Below are 23,511 nucleotides of genomic sequence, written 5' to 3'. Positions count from 1 at the left end.
GCTCCTCCTCGCGCCCGGGGCCCCGCGCACAGGCCCCCACACCCCCGACCTGTGCTCCTGCAGCCTGTGGGAGGTGGCGTTGAGCCTGCCCTCCCAGAGGGGGTCGCTTTTGAGCGAGCTCTCCCTCCCGGTGGCCTTCTCATACAGGCCCTTCACTGAGTGGCTGCAGAGGGAGGTGCCTGTGAACAAAGAAGAGCCTTGCGTCACCTGTCAGCGGGTGATGACTTCGAGTCCCTGGAACAACAGCGGGAGCCACTAGCCCCACATCTGCTTCCTCCCAGGTGCCAGCAGGCCCACGAGGGAGGCCGCCCTGGGGCAGCAGATGCCACGTACCGCAGGGGATGAGGACGTAGTGGGCACCTGCACTGGTGACATAGAGGATGGAGCCGCTGGTCCCGTCCACACCCAGGCTGCCCGGGGGGCCGACTTGCTGCCCGGTGCCGCCTGAATAGACGTAGCCATTGACCTGCAGCACACGGAGGAGAAGGGGAGCAGGCCCACCTGCTGGGTCGAACCTATAGTGTCTGATGCCGGGAGACGTGGGGCCGCCCGCACCATCCTCAGAGCTGTGCCCATGGCACCAGTGGGAAGCACACTCTCTGCCACTCTTGGGGGGCCCAGAAGTGCCCGCTGGGTCTGCAGGCACCCGAGCTCGGGGCAGCGGGGGAGGCCAGTGGCTGGAACGAGAGCTCTACCTGGTTCTCCTCCTGGGTGATGACCAGCAGGTCTGGGACCCCGTCAGCATCGATGTCGGGCACCTGGAGCAGAGGGCTCAGGACGGACACGTTCCCCCCGAAGCTGCTGGGATGGCTCCACAGGGTCTCCCCTAAAACCAAGTACAGGGCCCGTGTGCTGCCATGGAAAAAGCCATGCGTGTGTAGCCGCCTGGTGCCCATAGGCACGTGTCAGCAGCATCACTTTGGGGCAGCACAGCCCCCTCCTTTCTTCTCATCCTGTTTCCAGTGTTTGGCTGACGCAGATCCTCCCCCTCAGATGGGCAGGGCCTGGCCTCCCTGCCGCCCACTGGGGTCACACATGCAGCCTCTGCCCCGTGCACAGGACGAGAATGAAAGTGCAGCCTTGTGGACAGACCCGGGGACTGAGGTCCTGACCGGACAGCATGTGACCCGAGTACGATCTGCCCACGCCCGTGTTTAGTCAGACTCTTCTCGTCTCAAAGTATTTCCAGCTTGCTCTTTATTCTCCTCCCTACTCTTAAAACCACAACTTACAAAGGAAGTGCTGCTACCCCCAAACCTAGCATCAAGGCACAGAATTCCTTAGGGCTTTGGAAAAGGACCAGGGCCTGTTGCCTTAAGGCAGGTCTCGGGGCTCAAGCTAGCCAGGCCCACACACCCCATCCCCGGGGCCTGCCCAATGAGCGGGCATCAGCAATGCCCCCACCCCCTCCAGGTGCCATGCGGCAGGCACAGGCGGGACTTAGGAGGGGATGACAGTGAAGTGTGACTCCTCATGGGGCGTCCCCCTCCCACCCGTGCCTTCCTTCCTATCCAGCCACACCGCCCACAAGAGCCCGGGCTGACCCTCCTCAGAGCATCCTGGCATCGGACCCGTGTGCGGAGGCCTGGGGGACACGGGAAGCAGCCTACCTGTGACCGAGTCGACCGCAATGAAAGGGCCAGGTCTGCCAAGGATGATGCAGGCAGAAGACGCCCCGCTGCCCCCCGGCTGGGGGACACCGCACTCCACGAGGGCCCTGTTCTGGGCCACGGGCCTCTCCCAGAGGACGGTGCCGTTGGCCCCCGACACAGCGGCCACGAAGGTGCAGGGGGAGGAAAAGCCTGGAGGGAGAGACCCAGGTCTGCAGGGCTGAGCGTGCCGGCCTCGTGCTGTGGCCCTGCCCTGGGCTCTGTCCCTGGATCCCTGGTGTTGACCCCATGGGGTCAGCAGCCCAGTGAGGAAGGTGAGTGACATGAAAGTTCCCAGAAATTCCACCAACTGCTTCCCCCAAAACCGAGAGGGCGAGGGGATTCCTCCTCCTGCAGGGAGCTCATTTTTTGGGTAAAAACAAAATTACCTTCATCAGCACAGGAGAGGCTGAAATTGCTTCTGCTGCTGTTGGTGTTTTTATAAAGAAAGAGAACATCCTGGATCCTGTCCTTGTTCACGTCTTCTGTGGCCAGAAAGTCATAGGCAACTGAAAAGGAAACCACCGGCTACTTTCCCAGGCCAGGCCTGACGCGCCTCACTCTGGGCGCCGTGGGGCTGAGTGCCAGGTGCATTTGCCCGTGGAGCAACCACAGGGAAGCGCTGCTTCCTTGTGGGCTGGCAGCCCCACACCCCTTCAGAGCAGCAGCAATTCTTCATCACTTGGGTGTCAGTTGTTAAGGATACCTGGGCATCACAAATGGACGTTCTGCACACCTTCTGCTCAGGGCCAAGTCCCTCCCCAATCAGACTGGGGTCTGGAGTCCACAAGTCCACACTCACAGGGGCTACCTCTTCCTTCATTCAAGGACTCAAATGATAAACTACATGCTTTAAAATCAAACACCAAAGGAACAAAATGAGGCCCTTACCTCACTCCATATACAAAAATGAATTCAAAATGGATCAAAGACCTAAACTTAACAAGTGTAAAACTCTTAGAAGAAAACATAGGGGTTGGTTTTGGCAATGATTTCTTGGATATGACACCAAAAACACAGGCAGGAAAAGAAAAAAATAAGTAAATTGTACTTCATCAAAGGACACCATCGAGGGAGTGAAAAGACAGACCACAGAAGGGGAGAAAATATTTGCAAACCATACCTCTGATAAAGGATTAATATCCAGAATATACAAAGAACGCCTACAACCCAACAACAAAAACAAACAACCCAATTCAAAAATGGGCAAAAGACTTGAACAGATGTTTCTCCTAAGAAGATATACAAATAGTCCATAAACACACGAAAAGATGCTCAACATCACTAGTAATAAGGGAAATGCAGATCAAAACCATGAGGGGACCTCCCTGGTGGCGCAGTGGTTAAGAATCCACATGCCAATACAGGGGACACGAGTTCAATCCCTGGTCCGGGAAGATCCCACATGCCTCGGAGCAACTAAGCCTGTGTGCCACAACTACGGAGCCCGTGTGCCCTACAGCCTGTGCGCCACAAGTACTGAGCCCACGTGATGCAACTACCGAAGCCCAAGTGCTCTGGGGCCCGCGTGCCGCAACTACTGAGCCCATGTGCTGCAACTACTGAAGCCCGCGCCCCTAGAACCGGTGCTCTACAACAAGAGAAGCCACCGCAATGAGAAGCCCGTGCACCGCAACGAAAAGCAGCCACCACTCACAGCAACTAGAGAAAACCAGTGCACAGCAACGAAGACCCAACGCAGCCAAAAATAAAAATAAAATTATGAAAGCAGGGACTCAGACAGTTACTTGTACATGAATGTTCAAAGAAGCATTATTTACAACAGCCAAAAGGTGAAAATAACCCAAGTGTCCATGGATAGAAGAATGGATAAACAAAATGTGATCCATCCATACAATGGAGTATTATTCACCCATAAAAAGAAATGAAGTTCTGCAACACGCTACAACATGGATGAACCTCGAGGACATTATGCTCAGTGAAATTAGCCAGTCACAAAAAAACAGACAATTCCAGTTATATGAGGTACTTAGAACAGGCATATTCTAGAGACTGAAGTGGAACAGAGGTTACCAGAGGGTAGACAGGAGGGCAGGATGGGAGTTGCTGTGTGTTGGGCACAGAATATCTGTTTGAGATGATAAAGGTTTTGAAAAGAGTGATGGTCAATGCAGCATTGTGAATGTTTGAATGCCACTTTTTGTTCACTTTAAAATGGCGATTTTTGGGTGATGTGTATTTTACTATAATTAAAAATAAAACTGAATACCAGACACAAGACTTCCAGAATCATGGAGTGAAGAGCTTGGCAAACAAATCCTCTCCTCCAAAAATAACAGTAAAATGAGGCAAAGTTGTCAAAAGCACCCATTTCAGGACACTGGAACCAGACTGAAGGCACACCTTAAATCGAGAAGCACTGATTTAAGAAACACTATTGAGCCGTGGGTTGGAACAGAGGACATCTGGGGCCTTTCACCTTGGGCTGCTCCCATGCTCACCCTCCATCAGCCAGGTACCACACTGGGTGAGATTAGAAAGCAGCAGCTTCCTGCCAGGGGGGCTGAAAACAGGAGTGATCTCCGGGGCAGACCAAGGGGAGGCCAACTTTGGAGCCAGCTCCAGGGTGAGATACACATAGGGAGATGGGCCAGAAAGTGAGACACCCTAGTTGGTTCTGATAAGACCCCACATATTACGGGCAGTCTGAAGGCTTCACCCACCATCAGGAGAGACGAGAGAGGGCCCTTGCTTTCTCCACGTCTATGAGGACAAAGTCATCACCAGAAAAGAAAGCTGTGTTTGGGAATTCACTGAAGGCCCAGAGGTTAGAACTCCATGCTTCTACTGCAGGGGGCATGGGTTCGATCCCTGGTCATGGAACTAAGATCCCACAAGCCGTGTGGCATGGCCAAAAAAATAAAATAAAATGGGGCTAATAATCTAAAAAAAGTAAGAATGAAAGAAGGAAAGAAAGAAATGGAAGAAAGGGAGGGAGGGAAAGCTATGTTCAATATCCCTCACTAATACAGACACAAACTAGCAAACTGGACCCAGCAACCTGAAGAAGTGATGGTACAACATGATCTAGTGGGTTATACCTCAGGAACGCAAGGTTGATTTAACATCTGAAAATCAAGGTGATATGCCAGGTTCACAGAATAAAGGACAAAAACCACACAGTTGTCTGACAGAGAAAAAGCATTTGACAAAACCCAACACCTTTTCATTATAAAAACCCAAACAGATAAAGGGCATCTACAAAAAGCCTACCGCTATTAGCACACCTACTGCTGAAACATGTAATGTTTTATTCCCAAGATTGGGAGGAAGATACCTGCTCTCACCTCATCTGTTCGACATTGTACTGGAGATTCGAGCAATGAAATCAGGCAAGAAAAAGAAATAAAAGGGAAGGAAGAAGTAAAACCGTCTCTCTCTTGTTTTTTTTGCATATTGCGTGATTCTGTAGGTAGGAAATTCTAAATACACACATACACCCCTACTAGTCTAGTTAACGAGTTCAAGGCCACAATTTAAAAGGTCCATATAATAACCAGCAGTGTTTCTATAAACTACCAAAGGGAACTTGAAAATTAAATTCACACAACAATTCCTATCACAAGAGCATCAAAGAGAACATTCAGTGGTGGGGGAGGGGTGGATTGGGAGTTTGGGGTTAGCAGACACAAACTATTATGTATAGGATGGATAAACAACAAGGTCCTACTGCATAGTACAGGGAACTATATTCAATATCCTGGGATAAACCATAATGGAAAGAATATGAAAAAGAATATATATATGTACAACTGACTCATTTTGCTGCAAAGCAGAAATTAACACAACACTGTAAATCAACTATACTTCAATAAAATTAAAAAATATGCTTAGATAAAAGTACTCATAAAAAAAACCAGAACATTTTGGAATAAATTTAACAAAAGAAGTGCAGGACTTGCCCACTGAACACTGTAAAACACTGTAAAACCCCCTATACGGGGACTGCAAGGTTGGATACTGTTATGATGCAACTCTACCCAAACTAATTTATAGATTCTACACAATTTCTGTTAAAACCCAAGAAGCCTTTTTTACAGAAATTGACAAGCTGCTCCTAAATTTTTATAAAAATGCCAAGGACCCAAAGAGCCAAAACAATGTTGAGGAGAAATAAAGGAATGGAGTTGGAAGACTTCCGTCTGTGGAGCTGTGGAAATCAAGACGATGTGGCACTGGTGTAAGGACGCAGAAGGACAGAACACCACTGATGGCTGAATGCGTTTCAGCAAAGGCGCCAGGCCACTCAGTGGGGGAAGGACCACGTTCCTGACCCTGTCGACATGCACGCCTCCCACCCCCAGACTCACGGGAGCTCTGCAGCATCAGTGCCGAGAGCAGGGAGGTGCCCTTGTGCCTCTGAGACGGTCCTGCTGGGAGGAAGGCATGTGTGACCATTTCTAGAAATCCTGCCACTTGCTTCCACCAAACACTCTATACAAAAAACAACCTCGAAATGGATCACAGACCTAAACGGCAGAGTGAGAACTCTAAAGCTTCTCAAAGAAAAAACAGGAGAAAATCTTCATGACCTTACATTAGGCAAAGAGTTCTTAGACACCAAAAACACAACCCATGCTAAAAAAAATGGTACGTTTGACTTCATCAAAATTTGAAACTTTTGTGCTTCAGCAGACAGACACACTATAGAAAATAAAAAGACAAGCCCCAGATAGGTCACAAATATTCACAAATCACATATGTGATTAAAGACTTGTACCTGGAACATATAAAGAACTTAAAAAATTTTTATTGACATACAGTTGATTTACAGTGTTGTGTTAAAAGAACTTTTATAACTCAATAATAAAACAATTATATTTTTAAGTGAGCGGAAGATTTGAATAGACAATTACCAAAGATGATATAAGAATGGCTAATAACCCACGTGAACATCATTAGTCACCAGGTAAACGCAGACTATAAACGCAATTAGGTACCACTTCACACCCACTAGGAAGGCTACACTAAAAAAGACAAGAGATTTCCCTGGTGGTGCAGTAGTTAAGAATCCACCTGCCAATGCAGGGGACATGGGTTCAAGCCCTGGTCCGGGAGGATCCCACATGCCGCGGAGCATCTGGGCCCGTGCACCACAACTACTGAAACCTGCATGCCTGGAGCCCGTGCTCTACAACAAGAGAAGCCACCGCAATGAGAAGCCTGTGACTGCGGCGAGGAGTGGCCCTCGCTCACTGCAACTAGAGAAAGCCCTTGCGCAGCAACAAAGACCCAATGCAGCCAAAAACAAACAAACAAATTAATTAATTTAAAAAAAAAAGATAATGACAAGTGTTGGCTAGGATGTGGAGAAGCCAGAATCCTCTCCCACACAGCCAGTGGGGACATGAAACGGTGCAGCTTCCAGGGAAGGCCTGGCAGTGACAGGAGTCAAACACAAACTTACCACGAGGTTCAAGAGTTCTGCTCCTGGCAACCTACCCAAGAGAAATAAGACATATGTCCACACAAAGATTTGTACACAAATATTCACAGCAGTGTTACTCATTAACAGTCAAAAACTGAAAACGATGCAAACATTCACCAACTGGTCAATGGATGAATACTCTGGTCTGTCCACACAAAGGAACACACTACCACATGGATGAACTCATGTAAGTGAGAGAGGCCAAAGATGCATCTTACATGATTTCATTTACATGAAACGTCCAGGAACAGCAAGTGTATAGAGATGGGAAGCCCACTGGCAGCTCGGGGCTGGGGCCTGCGGGCAAGGAATCGTGTAGAGATGATGGATGTGCTAAACACTGGATTGTGGTGACAGCTGCACAGGTGCTCAAGTCTCTTTTTTTTTAGAACAAGTTTATTTTATTATTTTTTTAAATAATAGTTCTTTAATTTATTTATTTATTTATTTATTTTTGGCTGCGTCGGGTCTTAGTTGTGGCACGTGGGCTCTCAGTAGCTGTGGCTCGTGGGCTTAGTTGTCCCGCGGCATGTGGGATCTTAGTTCCCTGATCAGGGATTGAACCCGCGTCCCCTGCATTGTAAGGCAGATTCTTTACCACTGGACCACCAGGGAAGTCCCAGTGCTCAAGTCTTAAACTGACTAAGAATCATCGAATCGTACACTCAAAGCAAGTGAATATTATGATAATAAATTATATCTCAATTAAGCTGCCAAAAATAAACACAAACATGTATTACTTCACCCTCTCAAAATTAGGCACCAAATTCTGAACAAAATTGACCGTCAGTGGGGCTTAAACAAGAAATTCCCCTTATTCCACCAGAGAGGGCTTCAAGTCTGTGCAAAGAAACATTGTGAGGCTGTCAGCACCCACGCCCGCTGATACGGGCACAACTCCCAACAGGCAGGGAAGTGCCCAGAGGAAAGCTGACTCAGCAGCTTCCATAAGGCCAAGATTTTACGAGAGAGAAATCAAGTGTGCTCAACTGTGGTGGGGCGGACTGGAAACTCGGCTGGAGCACGTCAGGGAGACCCAGCCACAAATCTGCTGCCTGGTTTTCACATTTAGAACAGTCTTCGCTACATCTATTCTGCCAGTTGCTCTGTTTTACTAACGTTTTTTTAATTCAGAAAAGTAACCAAATGGGCCACTTTCCTTTCCTGACCCCCCTCCCGTCCTTCCTGAGGACGCTCCTGTTTCCATGAGAGGCGGCCCCCGGCCCCCAGACTCCAGGGGACCCGGGGATACTCGGCGCCCCTGCCCCACAAGCCGCCCGCACCTGCTGCCTTGTAATCGATCCTCCACACCCCCTGTGACGCCGGCCGGTCTGGACATGGGATGATGAAGGAAACCACGAACACCACGAAAAGGCAGACAAACAGCGAAAGAAAAAAGGCCACGGTCCGGCACCGGGAGAGGCGGGACTGCGGGGGCGGCTTCACGCTGGTTTCCTTTCCCGCTGGGTTTCCCAGATGTTCCTGCACCTTCCTGTTCTCGTTCTTCAGGGGGTGGATCTCGGCTTCTAAGTCCTTGCTGTCCGTCATCGTGTGCACACCCCCAAGCTCACCTCTTGGCCACTGTGGTGGCGACACAGGAGAGCTGGTCAGGAGCCCCAGGAGCGGCTGTGACCGCGGCCCATCAGCCCAAGAAAGGGTATCACAGACTCCACTGGAGAAGGCCTCTAACTCAGAAGGGCAGTGGGCGCACAGAGGCAGCACGCAGCTCTACGCTCTGCAGCTCCTGCCTGCTGACCCGGGCAGGCCGCCCGGGCTAGACTACGGCAGAGCATGCATTAAACATTAACTATTAACTGAGGCACCTCTGACCGGCCTCCCGACCTGAGTCGGGGTCAGCCCCCCAGGGAGGGGGCTGTACTTACTCACCGGGTGACCCAAGTGAGCTGCGAGGTCTGACCGCACCTGTGTCCTTCCCTGTGAAAGGAAAACAACAGTGTTTACAAGACTGAGGGTTAAAGCAGTAGATGCACAGAAGCACTTATAACAGCATCTGACACAGTGAGCACTCACTCAAGCTAATTATTATTGGTAACAAGATAAAGTCACACCGGGGCTGGGGGGGGTGGGGGGCGGATGCGGGACGACCTTCCTCCTTCCTGCCCCTCCTGCTGGCAGCACTGGGCGTGTCGGGGAGGAAACCCGGGGCGGCCACCTCGGAAAATAAGACGGAAAACACTTCCGAAGTTGAACCACAGACATAGTGGGCCTGACAGCTGGAAACCTTCATCACCAAGCTTCGTGCTCTTCATCGTGCGAGAAAGAAACAAACTTCTGCCTGGCGTAAGGCGAGATATTTGTTATTTTGGTCCTTTTTAAACAGCCAAACCAGTGTCCTAACTAACACAAATTATATTGAGAGGGTGCAAGGGATCAAAGGGGTCTGAGTGGGTTATAAGCCTCATCTACATGAGAGGGAGGCTGTGCCAGTGGTTAAAACCAGGACAGCGGGAAGGGCTCCCTCTGGGAAGGGGTGGGTTAGGGAGGCAGGAAGAGACAACAGAATGCTGGTTTTCTCTATAAACGTTTTACCTTCTGACTTTAATTGTTTTTCTCTATTATTTAATAAAAATAATTCACTTAAAAGCCTGTGTACACAGCCACTAGAGCAGCTTTGGTAATAAAATGTAAAATGGCAGGGGTGGGTGAGGAGGTAGAGACCCTGGGAAACACAGTCGTGCACAGCGGCGAGGAGGAAGCACGGCAGCCACTGTGGAAATGGCCTGGTGGTTCCTCAGACGATCAAATACGGGGCAACTGTCCGACCCAGCAGCTCCACTCCTAGGTGTTCTTCCAGGAGACCTGAGAACAGGGACTTACACAAACACCTGTACACAAATGCTCTGAGCTTCATTGTTCTGAATAACCCCACTATCCATCAACAGGTGATGGAAAAACAGAATGGGGTCTGCCCACACTGTAGACTATTACACAGCCATGAAAAGGAGTGAAGCTCTGACATAGGCGATAGCATGGACAAACCTCAAAAACATGACGCTTGGTGAGATTATACAGACACAGAAGGTCACGTATCGTACGACTCCGTTTATACGAAATGTCCAGAACAGGCAGACCCCTGGAGGCAGAAAGTAGATAAGTGGGTGCCAGGGGCTGGGGGAGGGGGCTCTGGGGAGCGCTAATAGGTGAGCCTTCCTTCTGGGATGGTAACAATGGCTGCAAAACCCAACGCGTGTACTAAATGTCAGTAATGGTAAAGTTCATGTTGTGTGTATGTTACAATTTAAAAAGAAAACCAAACAAATCTCTGTGCCTCCCCCTAGTGCTGAGACATGAGTTTTAACATCCTGCAGTCAGAAAAGGTGAGCCTGTCAAGGTAATGAGCTGGACACAGGAAATCAAACAAGGACTCATGACCAGGGGCCTCCTCAAGCCCAAGCATCTTACCCGTGGGGCGGGAGGTGGGGGCCCGTCTGGGAGGGATGGGAAAGAGCCGGCAGCAGAGCCTGGATCTACCTGGTGCATCCAGCCTCTGTGGTCCCAGCGAGGGGAGTGTGAAATATTTAACATGCGTAGATTCTTTTAGCAAAGCAAAGAAAACTGAATGAGAGACCAGAATGCTAAAATTACTGATTTTAAAAGCTCTATCTATAAAGTTCTCTTTTGTAAGAACTTTAGAACGTTGGGCCAGAAACTCAAGCTCTCTGAACCACGGCTGTGCAAGCACGAGGGCACCTGCTCAAAATGACAACCACTCACGTCCCACTTACAACCCTGTTTCCCAGACCTCATTTGCGGCTGGCACACCTGGAGACCAGGTCTGCACAGGGAATCCGCTTTCACAAACGCAGGCGCATGTGGGGATTGCAAAGCGCTGGTGAAATGCAACCAGGCAGTCTGTGAACGCAGTGGGGTGAGCACAGAGCTCCCTCCCGAGCCATGATCCTCACCTTGGGCACATTCACCACCCGATCAAATCAGCCTGTCTGGGTGGGGCCGGGCAGAAGGCGACTCCCAGGTCCAGCCACCTGGGAAAAAGCGCTGGCCCAAGAGTCTGCCCTTTTGCTGTGGTCACCCCACTCTCACCATCACATGGCTAGATTCTTCCTGCCTCCTGCCCTGCCATGGAGACGCCACCTCCCCATTGCCAGCCTGGAGGAAAGCAAATAAAAGGGAGGAAGAGCACCTTCCTTCCATCCAGCTGCCTGGGGGTTCTTGTCCTTGGAGTTCTCGGCAAGCTTAGTAAAGTAAACCCCAATGCCGATGACCCCCGAGCCAGTAAGTTAAACCACTCCTTTTCCTAGTCAGTCTTTCACTCCCTAAGCTAAGAAACAAGGACAGTGCAAAACAGTTACTGATGTAGTTTGGGTTTTTTTAAGTCAGCAATAAATTTACATGATACAACGTGTGAAAGATATAAAAGCATAACTGCCCTTCCTCTTGTAGCCCCCAGGCTCAAGAGGAGAAGCGTGGTACTAGTTTCTTACGGCTCCCTCCAGAAATAGTCTGTGCACTGAAAACCATAAAGTGTGTTTTAAAATGTGAGTAGAATAATCGAGTTATAAACCTGACCTCTGAAAATTAAAGGAAATATGAGCCCTAACTATTCTCTAGTCCCCGCTACACAGGCTTCCTTGTTAAGTCAGACCAATGGTGCCTCATGGAGGGAACACAAGGAATGCTGTTGGTCCCCCAGTGAGGGCGGAGAGAACCCCCTCCCCATGCTACCACCCATCTGGATGTAGAAGCAGAAAGGGAAACTCTCTCCAAACGGTCCTTAGCAACACAGCTGGGGAGTCAGGTCAGCACCTACGGTCTGGCCAAGCCCGCATGCAGGGGAGGACAAAATAAGACCCATCACAGACCTGATGGAGGACGGACAGAGGCTTCAGGAGGCCAGCTCCCTCTGCAGGGGCCAAGGCAGCCCCGCGAGACCAGCACCCCGTGGGCTGACCTGGTCCAGGGCCATGTTGCGATAAACATCCCTGCAGGAACCACCTTTTTAACCAGCAGACGTTGGCTTCTAAAACTGTGAATGAGCCACTAAGACATCTGTTGAGGTCATAAACTGATCTGAAATCAAAAAGAATTTGTGAGAAACTCGTTTAAAATCGCCAATGAGGGGACTTCCCTGGTGGTGCAGCAGTTAAGAATCCGCCTGCCAATGCAGGGGACACAGGGTTGAGCCCTGGTCTAGGAAGATCCCACATGTCACGGAGCAAGTAAGCCTGTGTGTCACGACTACTGAGGCTGTGTTCTAGAGCCCACGAGCCGCAACTACTGAGCCCGTGTGCCACAACTACTGAAGCCCATGCGCCTAGAGCCTGTGCTCCACAACAAGAGAAGCCACCGCAATGAGAGGCCAGCACACTGCAACGAAGAATAGCCCCAGCTCGCCGCAACTAGAGAAAGCCTGCACGCAGCAACAAAAACCCAATGCAGCCATAAATAAATTTACAAAAATAATAAAATAAAATCGCCAATGGGATCCCCACCTCAATCTTAGCTTAGCTTGAATCATTTAATTCTCATGAGCATATCAGTTTGAGAATGTTTTTCTAAGTTTTATACCCTATAAGTGAAGACCTAAAAAATTACTCATTATATAAAATGAAACAGCCAATGTGCAAGATTCATTTTCACTTACCTAATAAATCACTTTCAACAAATACATTAATATTTTCTTAAGGAATAATGACTTCCAGTCAATCAAAAACTAAAAATCAAATGTTCTGTGCCAGGAATGGTAAGTGTGCCTTTCTAAGATCATTTTTGTGTGTCATTATTTTTATTCTGGAAGTTTTAACTAATCAAAGTGGTGGTTCAAAATAAAATTTGGAAAATTTAGGAGCGTATTGATTCTGTTCCTGTAACAGAATTTCATGGGAGGACTTCCCTGGTGGTCCAGTGGGTAAGACTCCACGCTCCCAATGCAGGGGGCCTGGGTTCGATCCCTGGTTGGGGAAGTTCCACACGCCATGTGGTGCAGCCAGAAAAATAAATAAATAAAATAAATAATAATGATGTCTCTTGGCCAGTTTGACTTTAAAAAATATATATATTTATCTATTTATTTATTTATTTGGCTGCGCAGGCTCTTCATTGCAGCATGCAGGATCTTTAGCTGTGGCATGCGGGAATCTTTTAATTGCAGCATGCGGGATCTAGTTCCCTGACCAAGGATTGAACCTGCGCCCCCTGCATTGGGAGCACGGAGTCTTAACCACTGGACCACCAAGGAAGTCCCCATTTTGACTTTTTAACACATGGCATCTTTACTAAGTGAACTGGAAGGTCTGTCATTGGCAGAACTCATGCAGTAACTTGTGATGATAAGTCATTTGACCCATGATAAACACTGCAAATAGTACACATTACAGCCACTGTGGAAAACAGTGTGGAGGTTCCTCAGAAGACTAAAATAGAACTACCATATGATCCAGCAATCCCACTCCTGGGTATATACCCAGACAAAACTATAATTCAAAAAGATACAGGGAATGGGGCTTCCCTGGTGGCACAGTGGTTAAGAATCCACCTGTCAATGCAGGGGACACGGGTTCGAGTCCCGGTCCGGGAAGATCCCACATGCCGTGGAACAACTAAGCCCGTGTGCCACAACGACTGAGCCTGCGCTCTACAGCCCACGAACCACAACTACTGAGCCCATAGGCCACAATACTGAAGCCCGTGCGCCTAGAGCCCAGGCTCTGCAACAAGAGAAGCCACCACAATGAGAAGCCTGCCCACCACAACGAAGAGTAGCCCCCACTTGCTGCAATGAGACAAGGCCCACGTGCAGCAACGAAGACCCAACGCAGCCAAAAATAAAATAAATAAAATAAATTTATTAAAGAAAAAAAAGATACAGGGAATTCCCTGATGGTCCAGTGGTTAGGACTCAGCGCTTTCACTGCGGTGGCCTGGGTTCAATCCCTGGTTGGGGAACTAAGATCCTGCCAACTGTGCGGTGAGGCCGAAAAAAAAAAAAAAAAAAAAGATACATGCACCCCAATGTTCACAGCAATGCTATTTACAATAGCCAAGACATGGAAACAACCTAAATGTCCATTGACAGATGAATGGATAAAGAAAATGCAGTACATATATATACTGGAATACCACTCGGCCATAAAAAAGAATGAAATGATGCCATGTGCAGCAACATGGATGCAACTACAGATTATCATACTAAGTGAAGTCACTTATATGTGGAATCTAAAATATGACGCAAATGAACCTATCTATGAAACAGAAACAGAATCACAGAGGAAGACTGGTGATTATCAAGGGGGAGGGGGTTGGAGGAGGGATGGATTGGGAGTTTGGGGTCAGCACATGTAAGCTTTTATATATAGACTGGATAAACAACAAAGTCTCACTGTATAGCACACAGAACTATAGTCAATATCTTATAATAAACCATAATGGAAAATAATATTTAAAAAGGCATATATATATATGTATAACTGAATCACTTTGCTGTACAGCAGAAATTAACACATTATAAATCAACTATACTTCAATTTTTAAAAATAGTGTATGTTAGCTATAAAATCATAAAGAGAACATCTTGTCAAGCTCCAGAATCTACACACACTTTTAGGCCATAAGAGTTCAGAGTTTAAAAAAAAAAAAAGAGTTCAGAGTTTTATTCATAACTTTGTAAAATGCTATTTATGTATAAAACAAAGCAGGAAAACATATTGAGAGGGGTTACGTTTACAGAATACTTCAAGGTATTACTTTTCTTAAACGTACATGCCTACTTAAGTAATATTTAAGGAAGTCAAGCAAAGTAATAGTACAATTCCACTGTTGTGTACGTTGTCAGTGACAAAAATAAAAATGCTTTGGTGGTTAAAAAAGAGAAAGACAGAGAGAGATTAGCACCAAAATAAAAGAACCCTAACTGCATGTACGTAAGGGTACAGGATGGCGAGAAAGAGCAGATTTTGAAGCTGGGTTTGGTAGTGAGCTCTGCCTCTGGATTGTGGCTTTCCTCAGTTTCTTTTTCCTATTAGGTTGTTGGGAAGGTTTGGGTAGTGCATGTAGAGCTGGGGGCTCAGTGTTCGGCGGGGGCGCAGGGGGGCGATTCCCTCCATCGTTGTCACCACCCTCTCCCTGTGCTGCTCCTTCTCTTCTCCAGACACAGAGACCTCAGGCATCTCACCAGCGCCCTCTTCCTGTTAAACGAAGTGTTTCAAGCCTGGTGCTGCCCAAGGAGTTGAGGGTCTATATTTGAGATCCTGAGAACCTGAACTTCACTAAGGAACACAGTCTCTTTGCACTGAAGGGTCCCAAGTCCTCCAGTGAAGTCCCATGACCTCCCACCCCTCCGTAAGGGGGCTTCACAAAGCCTGGGTCCTACACCACTGGCAACACACAAGACAATTTAGGTGGTGCCAGGTGAACAGTTTTATTTCTAGTTATCTCTGTATTTTTTCACAGATGTCTTTCCGTTTATGGTGACAGTGGTCTTAGACTTCCAGTAACTGATAAAGGTTCCTTCCCTAACTGTTTATTTTGAAGTTACTGCTTTATAGGAAGTTGCGAAGATCATACCGAGAAGCCCCGTCTCAGCCTTCCCCAGCGGTTACAGCACAACTGCAGAACCGTATCAAAACCAGGAGAGCGACGTCATAGTTCTATGCCATGGCGTTCCCTGTGTAGATTCACGTATATCAAGATACAGAACTATATTCCATCACCACAAAGAGCCACACCCACCATCCCTCTCCCCTGGCAACCACCAACCTGTTCTTCATTTCTAAAATTTTGTCATTTGGGGAATGTTATGGAAATGCAATAACATAGTATGTGAACTTTGAAACTGGCTTTTTTCACCCAACACAATGCCCTTGAGGTCCCTCTGTGCTGCTGCTGTATGAATACAGTTGATTCCGTGTATTGCTGAGTAGTCGTCCCTCAGTATTCACAGACGCTCAAGTCCCTTACATCAAATGGGATGCACAACCCTACACACACACCCCTCGCCATACACCTTAAATCATCTCTAGATAACCTATAATACCCAGTACACTGTAAATGCTATGTAAACAGTTGCCAGTGTGCATTGAACTCAAGTTTCACTTTTTGGAACTTTCTGGATTTTTCCGCCTGGAATACTTCCAATCTGCAGCTGGTTGAATTCACAGATGGGGAACAGGGGATACAGACAGCCAACTCAGTTTTTAAAGAAATGGCAGCTTTGTAGTTTGTTACTCACATATGTAGGATTGCTGTATTTTCTGTGTGGCTCAGCCTTTTTATCATTGCACAATGCCCCCCGTCCCCAAGTAATTCTTGCTCTAAAGTCTATCTGACATTAATAGCTCTTCTTATCGTCTCTTAATGTTTGCATGGTATATCTTTTTCCATCCTTTTATTTTCAATCTACCTATATCATATATTTGAAGTAGGTTTTTTTTAGACAGCACAGGGATCTTTTTTTTTTTCTTTTGGCAGTGCCAGACGGCTTGCAGGATCTTAGTTCCCTGACCAGGGATCGAACCTGGGCCACGGCACTGAAAGCACTGAGTCCTAACCACTGGACTGACAGGCAAGTCCCTGGATCATGTTTTTTTTTTTTTTTTTTCAAATCCACTCTGCAAATCTGTATTTTCAGACCACTTACTTTTAAGGAAATTATCCATATATTAGGCCTTTATTCTGCCTTTTGTTGTTTGTTCTCTGTTTTTTGTTTCTCGCTTTTATTCTTCCTGACTTCCTGTGGATTACTTTATGAATAAGGGAAATATTATTTACAATTCTAGTTTTATTTATCTAGGTGCTTTAGCGTGTTTCACTGAAGATTTTTAGTGGTTGATCTGGACATTATTAGACACACCTAACTTAACACAGTCTCCTGCTGTCAGCATTTTCCTAGTTCAAGTGAAGTGTAGAGACCTCACGTCCCTGCTTTAAGCCTTTACCAGTCTGTGTATAATAGAATTGTGTTAAATATCTCCTTTACATACATCTACACATCAGTGTTATATTTTTGCTTCGTTCATGAAACATAATTTAGAAGACTCAAGAGAATGAAAGTCTATTATATTTACTCATATTTTTGCTTTTTCTGTTCTTTCTTTCTTCCCAATGTTCCAAGAATCCTTCTCTTAACATTTCCTTTACGTTTCAAGAACCTCCATCAGTCATTCTCTTAGAGCAGGTTTGCTGGCAACCAATTTATTTTCCTTCACATGATAATGTCTTTATTTCTCCATCATTCCTGATGAATAATTCCCCAGATACAGAATTCAGTGCTTGACATTTGATAGGTTCTTTTCTTTCAGCCCTTGAAAAACATGATGCCACTTCCTTCTGGCCTTCACGGTTTCCAGTGAGAAATCTGCTGTCCTTTGAATTGTTTTTCCCCATAACTAAGATGTCAATCTCTCTTGCTGCTTTCAAATTTTTTTCTTTGTCTTTAGTTTTCAGAAGTTTAATTACAATGTGTCTTGGCATGGGTTTCCTTGGGTTTTTCCCGCTGAAGGTTTGCTCAGCTTCCTGAACCTGTAGGTTTACATCTTTTGCCAAGTGGTGGATATGTTCAGCCATTATTTTGGTTTCTGGGGCAGCAGCACAGCTGTGAGAATCCGGGGTGGGAGAGCTACAGCCCAGGCCATGGGGCCTCTGGACATGGCTCCCTCCTCCAGCTCTGTGCCCCTGGCCTCTCTGGTGTTTTCTCTTAAAGTGTATTTAACTAGAAAAAGTGAGTTGATTAAAGAAAAGTACTAAATAAAAATAACTGTGTAGTTATGCTGCGAGTATGGCACAATCCTGAGTGGCACATGAATGAAGTGGGAACACTGCTTTCTTGGCCTTTTCCTGTCCCTTCTGGGGACACCTCCACTCCTGGAATATGGAGCCAAGCCCTACACGCTGCACAGTCCTGGTTACTAGGAATTTGCCATATTCTGAACTAAAATCTGCTCTCCTGTAACTGTCCCCTGATCCAGATTCTGTGCTTTGGAATAATATCTAATCCCTTTACCTACATGTAAACCCTTCAAGTGTCCAAAGAGCATAAATTAAAAAACTGTGTTTGGGAGGGTGTCACCTGCTACTCCCACAGCTGTGGCCCCCATGATGGGTTGCAGACCCTCCGGTGTCCCTGAAAAGCCTAATCCTAACACTTCTCTGTGTCTAAGTCCACCTAAAACATCCTTCCCTTTCAAACCCTACCCACCCCTCAAGGCCCATGGAAAATGCCATCTTATTTATGAAGCCTTTTCTGGTTCTTCTAACCAAATGTGACCCAAAGCCAGTCTGGCTTTTTTTTTTCTTGGCAGTGGGGATACTTGTTTAAAAGGGAGGTCACAATTTAGGAATGATTCCCTATCTAATCTAAGTCACCACAGGTGGCGGTGTAGTCTAGAGCAGGGGCTGGGACTGGAGACCCCCTCCCATCCTAGGCACCCGGGCAGAGACCCCCTCCCATCCGAGGCACCCGGGCATCTACCCAACCTCTCTACACCAGTCAAGGTTCCTGTTTGCCAAAAACACTCTAGCTATTGTAGGCAGAAAGAGAATTTGTTGGAAAGAGATTAGACAGTGTCCAGAGTGGATGGGGAGACCAGAGAGTCAAACTCAGAAAACGGGTGGACGCCAGGGATGTAAGGTGGCTGAGGCTCCGTCGGGCCCATGGCCGTGGGGGCAGTCTGGTTCAGACACAGCCGCTGGCACCAGGCCCTGCCACCCCCAGGCTCTCTCAGGGGGACCCTCCGAGGACAGGCTGGGCAACCCAGCCCCCTCGGCTGGGACCCTTTCTCTCCACTACACGCTCTCACCAGCTCCCTGGAGAAGTCTGGAGACAACACCAAGCACAAACTGGCCCCAAAGAAACACAGCTCTCGGCAACTTCTCTGGCCCCTTTCTCTAGGACCAGTGAACCTCGCCCGGGAGCGTTCCCAAATAAAGCTCACTTGAAGCTTTAAAAAAAAAAAAAAAAGAAACACAGCTCTCAAACGTAGAGAAGCAGTGGGGAAACGTCACACCTGGGCTTTCCCAGTCCTGCGGGTTGAGCCACGCAGACCCCAGGCCTCAGGACACTGCACTGTGAGCAACACCAATGGCCACAGCCCTCACCTCAGGCAAAGCCTGACCTCACAGCGCTATTTTTATACTGGGGTCAGTAATAAAAAATTACAAAAAGGGAAATACTGAATTCTGCTTTGTAACGTCTTTGAATATTTGACGGGCTTCATGCAGAAGAGTGGCAGCAAGACGAGGGCCAAAGGGCAGAAGCCACAGCAGCCATTTCAGCTCCTGCGAGGCAAAAATGCCCTCCAGACGGAGGGTCCCAGCGCAGGGACAGCTCGGGACGCTCCAGCTCTGGCGTCTTCCGACTGGAGGTTGAAGCAGAACTGATCCTAAGCGCTGCTTCCCGTCATCCCTCTAAGAGCAAGGATTTCACTCACTGTTCCCGCAGAAATCACTGGCTCACTTGCATTACTCTGAATAATTTCTTTTTTTTTCCTTTTAATCATTAACAAAGTTCCAAGTTAAAGATACTTCATAACAGATAGGTGAAAGATACTGTGATCCTTCTCCAGGGAAGGTTTCTATTCTTCAGGAGAGAAAGCTGGGTAGGTAGGGAGGGCATATCCAGCATAACCAACTCAAGTAACAAAACTTTATTCACCTAAAAACAAACTGAGTTGGACAGAGGGAGAGATGATAACCTCTCTATTTGACACCTCGAGAATCCTCCCCCTCAGCCGGGTCCCTAAGGGCAGGCGGTGGGACCACAGTGCCGGGTGGGGAGGGGCAGTGAGGATGGGCCCGTGTCAGGTGGGTCGGCCCACGTGCCAACTGTGCTGCTGGCTGCACAAACGTCCACATGTGATAGACTCTCATATCATCAGACACACAGACAAGGGAGCCCATGTGAGAACTGGCGAAACAGGAATGGGGCAGGTCTGTGGCGCAGTGATCAGCACTGTGCCAGCATCTAGCTCCCACCTCTGATAATGCGCTAGCCCCAGGGACGTCACCACCAGGCCCGGGGGAAAGCACTTCAAGCTTTTTGTAATATCTTGTGAGTCTATAATTAGTTCCAAATAAACAGTCTAAAAAAAATAATAAAAACCCTTGAGGGGCTTCCCTGGTAGCACAGTGGTTGAGAATCCGCCTGCCAATGCAGGGGACATGGGTTCGAGCCCTGGTCCGGGAAGATCCCACATGCCGTGGAGCAACTAAGCCTGTGCACCACAACTACTGAGCCTGTGCTCTAGAGCCCACGAGCCACAGCTACTGAGCCCATGTGCTCCGCAACAAGAGAAGCGACCGCAACGAGAAGCTCGCATACCGCAACAAAGAGTAGCTCCTGCTCGCTGCAACTAGAGAAACCCTGCGCGCAACGAAGACCCAACGCAGTCAAAAATAAATAAATAATAAATAAATAAATTTTAAAAATAATTTAAAAAACAAACTTTGAGGGCTTCCCTGGTGGCGCAGTGGTTGAGAGTCCGCCTGCCGATGCAGGGGACACGGGTTCATGCCCCGGTCCGGGAAGATCCCACATGCCGTGGAGTGGCTGGGCCTGTGAGCCATGGCCGCTGAGCCCGCACGTCTGGAGCCTGTGCTCCGCAATGGGAGAGGCCACAACAGTGAGAGGCCCTCGTACCGCAAAAAAAAAAAAAACCAAACAAACAAACTTTGAGCAAGGGAGGGGGGTCAGAGCTTCCCCAGGGCCCGGCGACACCTCAGAACTGCCCAATCATGAAGTTTCTGCTCCAGAGGTGGGTACTGTTTCTGTTTTGTTCTGCTTGTTCTTGGCAGAACATCAACCACAGTGCAGTTCTACGAGGACATCCAAAAGAACAGCCAACCCCCAACCTGCCACTATTTCAAAATAATTACAGCCTTTCTGCAAACCCCCCACGGCAATCACTTCCCTTCCCACCGTGGGGAAAAGGTCCGTGTGGTTCCTTGCTGCTCGTGTACAGTGACACCCGGGAACATGTACAGTACCACGCAGGTGCCCGAGGTCACGGAGGGCCCGGGAGCAGGACCGTCTGGACAGCAGGGGAGCGCTTGTGGCGACGGCGGGGCCCCAGCGCCGCCAACACTGAGGACACGCCTGATCCTGAGCCCAGGTGTTGTGGCAGAAGGCTCACACCAAAGGCACACAGGCAGCTCAAGGTGCCAACCTGACCCCAGCAGACGCAAAGGGTTATCCCTAAGCCGAATCACTAAGTCTGTGAACTCCAGGCTTTTTTCCTTTTTGTTTCAAATCGAAGCTGCTGTTGTTAAATTCCACATAAAGAAGTAAGAGAAACTTAAAAAGTCTTTTGCCTCCAATACAGCAATGAAGCAGCTGCAACCATAACCTAGAATAAAGCGCATCCCTGAAATCAGGTGTGTTTACTAGCTCCTCGTTGTCCAGCACAGAAAAGACCCATAGCCAACGGCCTATGTGCTCTAAGTAACAGGCCCATTGGAAAGACAGGCTTCTGGAAGTCCAACCTGGGCATAAAAACGCATATTTCTGTGTTAGCTAAACTCAATGTGAGAAGTCTGGAGAACAGGGGTCCTGGGGAACATCAGGGCAGCAGATCTTAAGGGAAACACAATGCACATTTGTACACATATACAGAAAATTAAAGGAACACACTTCCCAGGTACTGAAAAGGAATGAAGTTTTCACTTAAAACAAAAGCTGTTAGGACACAACAAATGAAGAAAGGATAATAAAGGGAAAGACTCTGAGGTTAAGAGACTTGTATCTTTACCTCATTTGCATCTAATGTCCTTTTCTGTCATTTCTAACTAGCTCGTGGTCTTAAGGACAGAGATCAGAAATCGGTTTAGAGGATTTCCAGACAGTCACTGACTGGGATTTTCTCCTGCCACTTCTGAGCTTCTGAAATGATGACTATGCGGCACACTTTTTGACTTAAGTGTCAAGTAAAACGAAACAAAAAAGAAATGAAGAAAAATGTGAGAGATGAGAAAGAAAATGTATCAGTATGATACACATTAGGGTAAAAGGTATGAGTCTAAGAATAACCTGCTTGAGATAAACATGCAATCCCTGTGTACAGCTTTTCAAAGGGCCACACACCTGCAGGTGTGTCTGCTCAAGGCCAAACCTGCCCTCCTGCCTGGTGGGGAAGGACAGTAAAGCCCAGTAACAATTAACATTTGGAGGGGCAGGAATACGCAGTATTTGCGTAAAGGAAATAACTCCTTTTTCTCCAAGATCTCTTTCTTGAGAACAGTTTACTGAGACAGAGAGAACAGAAAATTCAAAAATAAAAATGTCTCTAACTTTTTTTGATGGATAAAGAAAGCATAAAGATTCTAACAGGTGAGACACTGAGAATAAATAAGCAATGATGCTGTTAAAAAAAAAAAGATTCTAACAAGGGCAGGGACTTTGCTGGTGTCTCAGTGCATAAGAATCCGCCTGCCAATGCAGGGCACGTGGGTTCAAGCCCTGGTCCGGGAAGATCCCGCATGCCGCAGAGCAACTAACCCCGTGAGCCACAACTACTGAGCCTGTGCTCTAGAGCCCGCGAGCCACAAATACTGAGTCTGCATGCTGCAACTACTGAAATCCACACACCTAGAGCCCATGCTCCGCAACAAGGGAAGCCACCACATTGAGAAGCCCGCGCACTGCAACAAAGAGTAGTCGCCGCTCGCCACAACTAGAGAAAGCCTGCATGTAGCAATGAAGACCCAATGCAGCTAAAAATAAATAAAATTAAATCTTAAAAAAAAAAAAAAAGATTCTAACAAGGGCAGAGGGAAAAGGGAAAATTGCCCCAACAAATAACTGACAATTCTATAGATATTATGAAAGTAGGGGGTTTAACCTTTTTAAACTAAAATTTGGTAACTTTTTTTTTTTTTGGGGGGGGGAGAAAAGATCACTTCAGGGGACTTTAATAAGAGATGCACCACCACCCCCAATTTTTAAATTTTCAATTTTACAGAATTCTTTTCGGACAACGAATCAAAGAGATCAGACTTTGAAAATTAAGCACTTCCACTGGAAAGGTAGTTTGCATATTTTAAAAATTGGTTTAAACTAAGTAAAATTTTTGTTCAGTTTAAACTGGATGCCTTAAAATCTTAACTCTGGTTTTAGTTGAGAATTTTGAGAACTTGGTACTACAGTCAGCTCTGTGACAGAATACGGAAGGAGTAGCCCACTTCTATTTGCCCAGACACAGAACACCTTCCTCCACTCACACAGGAACAGCTACTTCTCGTATTACTTGACCTCACTAGGGTGACAATTTCACAAAGTAGACATTATTTTAATCAAAGGTACCTGCAAATTAGAAAACACATAGAGAGAAAATACATTTAAATAGGCAGAGGAGAGGCCTGGAGGAAACAGCAGATGAGCTTTTTAATTTTTTATTATTTTTTTAATTTTTATTGGAGTGTAGTTGATTTACAATGTTGTGCAGATGA

At 47.3% G+C, this 23,511-nt stretch overlaps 1 protein-coding gene across 3 annotated transcripts in view; it reads right to left on the bottom strand.

The window, feature by feature from the left end:
- FAM234A (family with sequence similarity 234 member A) overlaps nt 1-23,511 on the bottom strand; it is a 31,372-nt gene that overhangs the window by 2,553 nt on the left and 5,308 nt on the right. For 2 of the 3 annotated variants that reach the window (XM_024759490.1, XM_024759491.1), the window contains 7 exons: nt 8,986-9,033; nt 8,382-8,679; nt 2,039-2,158; nt 1,611-1,802; nt 696-826; nt 334-466; nt 50-179 (listed from right to left, as the gene is read on the bottom strand). In XM_024759490.1, the coding sequence (XP_024615258.1) occupies nt 50-179; nt 334-466; nt 696-826; nt 1,611-1,802; nt 2,039-2,158; nt 8,382-8,646 (971 nt within the window). In that variant the 5' untranslated portion in view covers nt 8,647-8,679; nt 8,986-9,033. Of the gene's footprint in view, nt 1-49; nt 180-333; nt 467-695; nt 827-1,610; nt 1,803-2,038; nt 2,159-8,381; nt 8,680-8,985; nt 9,034-10,098; nt 10,116-23,511 lie in introns of those variants that run through there. The other variant, XM_024759492.1, reaches the window with a different exon arrangement.

Source organism: Neophocaena asiaeorientalis, unplaced genomic scaffold, assembly GCF_003031525.2.
Source record: "Neophocaena asiaeorientalis asiaeorientalis breed wild unplaced genomic scaffold, Neophocaena_asiaeorientalis_V1.1 scaffold254, whole genome shotgun sequence".
Classification (NCBI taxonomy): domain Eukaryota; kingdom Metazoa; phylum Chordata; class Mammalia; order Artiodactyla; family Phocoenidae; genus Neophocaena; species Neophocaena asiaeorientalis.
The sequence above is the reverse complement of the archived record's forward strand: the minus strand, read 5'-3'. Positions and strand labels throughout refer to the sequence as shown.